We start from the raw sequence: 6,000 nt of genomic DNA on the forward strand, positions 1-6,000 counted from the left end.
TTCATCGAAATATTTTAACCATAGCTCTGATTTGAATGTAACAAAAATCACCTGAACGTTCTGTCTGGTAGTTCCATTTCCCATGAGGCCTTATTTCTCTTCTTTGTTCATGTTTATTTGAAAGATACTGGAAGATATTTCCAATTTGACAAAGAATGCATTTCGCAATTCAAAATAAGAAGTGCCGTGACTCAATAGTCCCTTTTTCCCGAAAAGAAAATATTGAGTACCATCACTGAAACCCTATCCGTGCTGACCATCGAACTCATGCATAAAAATGGAGCAGGAGGCCCTGCTGAACTGAACTTACACCTTGTTAGGGTAGGGTAGGGTAGGGTAGGGTAGGGTAGGGTAGGGGATTCTAGTGGGAGCTGGAATAACCTACCTAATAATCGAGTCTCGATCGGAGTGACAGCTTGGCAACTCCGCTCCCGAGTCCCGCTCGCTCTCATCATGGACTTCAGAACTCCCTCTCTCGTTACTAACTGTGGATGTTGCCAAGCTGCCACTCCGATCGAGACTGGCCAATAGAGACGTGTCTTACATCTTTCGGCGTAGGTCCCGCCCACGAGATTAAACTCAACAGCAAGCAAAACTTTTGGATTTGCAAGCAAAACTTTTGGATTCCCATTAATACATTTTTTATACTTTTTTTTCACATTTATTTTACTTGCAATAAAACATTTTTTGATTGCAGTGTCGATAGTTTTTCTCTCAAATCTATTTTTTGATTGCAGTGTGGAAAGTTTTGCTCTCAAACCTATTCTGTTTGATTGCATAATAAAGACACAAATCTACCTCCATAACACTCCACTGTTATCAACTCTCAAGGATTGTTGCTGTTTCCTTCTCAGTGATGGACATGAACACTGATTGAGATTCTTCTTTTTTTCATACATTGTCAAAGTCAAATGTGATCGTACACCTGCACAGTGTTAAAGGGATACGCAGAGATATCTGTAATGATTTGTCAAACCTTGCTTTGTGTTTCTTTGTGTGTGGTGGATATGTGTTTGGGAGAGAAAGATAGAGAGCTTGTGTGTTTGAAAATGTGTGTGTGTGTGTGTGTGTGTGTGTGTGTGTGTGTGTGTGTGTGTGTGTGTGTGTGTGTGTGTGTGTGTGTGTGTGTGTGCGTGTGCGTGTGCGTGTGTGCGCGCGCGTGCGTGTGCGTGTGTGTGTGTGTGTGTGTGAGTGAAGTATGTGTGTGCGTTTGTGTTTATGTATGGGTGTGTCAAATATTCCTATATTCGTTCGTTAAAAGGTTAGGTTCAAGTTCTAAATTGTATATTTAGAACTTTAAATTATCTATTTTCAACGCTTAACGCATGTGTGTGGTCCAGGTCAGATAAACGGAAGACAGTGAAGTCCGGTCCGGTTCTGAACGAGAATTCCACGCCGTGTCTTGCGGATCAGACTATCCCGGAAGAGGACTGCCGCTCCGCCGGAAGGCTTTTTCAGCCGATACCTAGCAGCTAACAGTTAGCCCTATGCTAAAATGGATGAGCAGATAGTAGCGTGTGATTTTGGTGTGTAATGTTTGTAGAGTTGTTCATGCTGAATGTGTTTAGACTTCAGTGTGAGTGTGTAGGTTATCGCTGCGGGACGTCATTATGTCGCGGAGCGGGGAGATAATCCACCTCAACGTCGGAGGGAAGAGGTTTGACTCTTTCATTATACTTATATTATACTTTATTATTAATAATACAATATAATACAACACTTGATATTTACTTATATACTTTATATATTATATCCGTTTACGAAAGTTATGGTATAGACTTCATATACACCTGGGTGAGAGTATGATTCATTAGTTCATTAGTGATGAAGAGTGATTTATACTGGTGATGAAGTGTTTAGCTATGAAGGGTGTTTTATACTAGTGACGAAGAGTGATAAGTGATAGAGTTTTAGTGTTTTATTCTAGTGAGGAGGAGTGTTAGTGATGAGTGTTTTATACTAGTGAAGTGTTGAGTGAAGAAGAGTTGCTGATGAAGACAAGTGATGGAGAATGTTGGTGATCAAGACTGTTTATACCAGTGATGTAAAGCGTTAAGTAATGAATAGTGTTAGTAATCAGAGTGTTTTGTGATGAATGTCTAATACTAGCAATAAAGAGTGTAAGTAATGAAGTGTTTAGTGATGAATGTTTTTTACTAGTGATGAAGGGTGTTTTATAGTAGTGATGTAGAGTGTGAGTGATGAAAATGGATATATACTATTGAAGAAGAGTGTTTTCTACGACTGATAAATAGAGATAAGTGATGAAGAGTGTTATTGATGAATGTTTCATGTTTCCAGGTTCAGTTCTTCCCGGCAGACTCTGACCTGGGTTCCAGACTCGTTCTTCTCCAGGTAGGTGTGTGTGTGTGTGTGTGTGTGTGTGTGTGTGTGTGTGTGTGTGTGTGTGTGTGTGTGTGTGTGTGTATTAACGTCTTTTTTCTGTCATTAGTCTGCTGAGCGGGCGGATCTCCACCTTGAAAGATGAGACGGGAGCGGTAAGTAGTGTGTGAAAGCACTGTATCTGTGTGTACATTATGTTGATGGTGTGTGTTACTGTTAACCCTGTGTGTGTGTGTGTGTGCGTGTAGATCTTCATTGACAGAGACCCTTCCCTCTTCGCTCCCATCCTCAACTTCCTACGCACCAAAGAGCTCCACCCCCGCTCCATCAACGTACACATGCTCACGCACGAGGCTGAGTTCTACGGTATCACCCCACTGGGTGAGTTGGTACTCTCTCCCACCTGCTCCTTATGTTAGAGCTCTCGCCCTCCTACTGTTGGTTAGAGCTCTCTCCTTCCTCCTCCATGTTAGAGCTCTCTCTCTCCCCGGCTGTCTGCTAGTGCTCTCTCTCTCCTGCTGTTTGTTAAAGCGCTCTCTCTCCTACTGATTGGGGGGTTTGGTTTATGGTGATGTTTGGGTGTGTTTGTTTTGTCATGATGTTTGGGTGCGTTTGTTTTTGGCAGTGCGTAAGCTGCAGCTGTGTGATGACCTGGACCGCTCCTCCTGTGGCAACGTGCTGTTCAATGGATACCTGCCCCCTCCAGGTAACCCTGTTAACAACAGCAACACCAAAACACGTCTCACACTTGGACACGCCCTGTCTCGGAGTTGACATGCACACTTTAAACCTGCTTGTTACCGTGGTAAGAAGTGTTCAGGACAACATGGTCTGGTTGATCCATTGTAACAGTCTCTGCTGCTGGCTGCATCATTTGTCAAACTTTTGTCCACAAATTCTGTACTGTGTGTGTGTGTGTGTGTGTGTGTGTGTGTGTGTGTGTGTGTGTGTGTGTGTGTGTGTGTGTGTGTGTGTGTGTGTGTGTGTAGTGTACCCTGCCAAGAGGAGGAATCGTCACAGCGTAGCTGGGCCTCAGTACCCGGTCCGTGTAGCGCCCGCAGAGCGTGCACCGGTACGACGAAGCAACACCATGCCCCCCCACCTGGGGGGGGGCGGACCCCTCGCCCACCGGCCCCCCGAGGACCGGGTCCCTGGGGGTCAGTGCAAACACACACTCAGCAAATTTCTGCTCAGGGGTTCATAAAGTAATGGTGTCTTACTCATACTATATTTCTGTGTGTGCGTAGGCCAGGTGTCGGACCCAGGTATGGTGCGTATCATCTGTGGTCATCATAACTGGATCGCCGTAGCGTACGCCCAGTTCGTAGTCTGCTACAGGTACTGATCCCTTCATCCAGAATACTGAGGATTATATTGACCCCTCGTGTCCCTCCCCCTTCCAGGCAAAACACATCTAACGGCCTCCCCCCCCCCCCCAGGGTGAAGGAGTCCACCGGCTGGCAGCAGGTCTTCACATCGCCCCGTCTGGACGGTGTGATCGACAGGGTGGCGCTCAACGCCAAGGTGATGGCTGGGTCGCTAGGTGACAACGACAAGATGGTGGCTGTCGCCTCGGGAACGGAGATCATCCTCTGGGCCATCTGCCCTGACGGCAATGGCAACGAGATCGGTGAGAGAGGACTAAGATCTGGTTAGATCAGGGCTGCTGGATCAGTGAGGGAGGAATGTTTGTCGAATTAGTATCAATAGAAAATGGAATGTCCTTGTGGTAATTGATTAATCATTTAAAGAGACGACGTGCAATAACTGTTTGAGATTAGCTCTAAACCCCATTCTGTCATGTAGAAGCTAACTTTAAGGCTAAAGGGTTCTGTAACTTGGTTCTCCACAGGTGTGTTCAGCCTCAACGTGCCGGTGGAGGCCCTCTTCTTTGTTGGTAACCAGCTGATTGCTACCAGTCACACAGGGAAGGTGGGAGTGTGGAACGCTGTCACCAAACACTGGCAGGTGAGTCAAACCAAGCCCCCCCCGCGATGCTCCGGACACACCCACAACAACCAAGTGGCAGAATAAGTCACCTGTTAATTTAACCAAAAATCACCAAAACAAACAAAACAAAACTACCAAGCCCATCATCCTATCTTGTGTTGTCACAACGTTAACGTGGCCTATGGTAACCAGGGGCGATGTGTTTTTAGAACCAGGACGTGGTTCCCATCAACAGCTGTGATACGGCCGGCTCCTTCCTCATCCTCGGCTGCAACAACGGATCCATCTACTACATAGGTGAGGATCATGGTTTAAACATCTACTACATAGCTGAGGATCATGGTTTAAACATCATAGGTAAGGATCATGTTTGCAAAAAATGAACACACTTATTTGGGACAGGGACCAGTTAACAGAAAATTAGGCATTCTGATTTTCAACTGTTCTACCTTTCTGTCTTTCCACAACAACCTGATCTTCTTACCAAAAGGTATTTGTGGGCAGACTTTAAGTGTGTGTGTGTGTGTGCGCAGATGTCCAGAAGTTTCCTCTCAGGATGAAAGACAACGATCTCCTGGTGACGGAGCTGTACAGAGACCCCACCGAAGACGCCATTACCGCCCTCAGCGTTTACCTCACCCCCAAGACCAGTAATACTACTATAATACTACTACCTCACCCCCAACACCAGTAATACTACTATAATACTACTACCTCACCCCAACAACAGTAATACTACTACCTCACCCCAAACACCAGTAATACTACTATAATACTACTACCTCACCCCCAAGACCAGTAATACTACTATAATATTACTACCTCACCCCAACAACAGTAATACTACTACCTCACCCCCAACACCAGTAATACTACTATAATACTACTACCTCACCCCAAATACCAGTAATACTGGTACCTCACCCACTAGCAATACTAATAATTTACCGTACTTCAGCTTTTCTACCTCACCCAAAAACCTAGTAATACTGTTTTGAATACTTATGTTACTGCCCAAGCACTAGTAAAGTATTGGTAAACATGGTGAGTAACTCCTAGCATGTGTTTCCCCACCAGGTGACAGTGGTAACTGGATAGAGATCGCCTACGGGACCAGCTCCGGAGCGGTGAGGGTCATAGTGCAGCACCCAGAGACGGTCGGCTCCGGACCTCAGCTGTTCCAGACCTTCTCTGTTCACCGCAGCCCAGTTACCAAGATCATGCTGTCGGAAAAGCATCTCATCTCAGGTGACCACATACCTGCCTTGACCCTCACCCTTGATTCACCTAAACACACCTCAATACACCTGACCACACCTTGATGCACCTGAACCGTACACCTGAACACACCGTACACCTGAACACACCTTGATGCACCTGAACACACCGTACACCTGAACACACCTCAATACACCTGAACACACCTTGATGCACCTGAACACAATTTGATGCACAAAGTATCAAGGTGTGTTCAGGTGGTGCATCAAGGGCTGTTCAGGTGCATCAAGGTGTGTTCAACACCTCACATCTACTTATTAAACACGTGTGTGTGTGTGTGTGTGTGTGTCAGTGTGCGCCGACAACAACCATGTGCGTACCTGGACGGTGACTCGGTTCCGAGGGATGATCTCCACCCAGCCGGGGCTCCACCCCCCTCACCTCCTTCAAGGTCCTCTCCCTGGACGACACGGACGGCCACGGAGGCTG

The 6,000-nt window shown here is 46.1% G+C and overlaps 1 protein-coding gene across 1 annotated transcript in view; it reads left to right on the forward strand.

Annotated features, from left to right (window-relative positions):
• Positions 1 to 1,477: 1,477 nt before the first annotated feature.
• Positions 1,478 to 6,000, forward strand: part of LOC311341564 (SH3KBP1-binding protein 1-like) — a gene marked incomplete at its 3' end in the record, with an annotated part of 5,635 nt that continues 1,112 nt past the window's right edge. Inside the window, 14 exon segments of the mRNA XM_084466387.1 lie at positions 1,478 to 1,657; positions 2,302 to 2,355; positions 2,453 to 2,498; positions 2,592 to 2,724; positions 2,969 to 3,049; positions 3,333 to 3,500; positions 3,591 to 3,681; positions 3,783 to 3,973; positions 4,196 to 4,311; positions 4,503 to 4,590; positions 4,827 to 4,943; positions 5,371 to 5,541; positions 5,864 to 5,934; positions 5,936 to 5,996. Of these exon segments, the coding sequence (XP_084322513.1) occupies positions 1,611 to 1,657; positions 2,302 to 2,355; positions 2,453 to 2,498; positions 2,592 to 2,724; positions 2,969 to 3,049; positions 3,333 to 3,500; positions 3,591 to 3,681; positions 3,783 to 3,973; positions 4,196 to 4,311; positions 4,503 to 4,590; positions 4,827 to 4,943; positions 5,371 to 5,541; positions 5,864 to 5,934; positions 5,936 to 5,996 (1,435 nt within the window). The 5' untranslated portion in view covers positions 1,478 to 1,610.

This window comes from Micromesistius poutassou (genome assembly GCF_964030765.1).
Source record: "Micromesistius poutassou genome assembly, chromosome: 4".
NCBI classification, from domain to species: domain Eukaryota; kingdom Metazoa; phylum Chordata; class Actinopteri; order Gadiformes; family Gadidae; genus Micromesistius; species Micromesistius poutassou.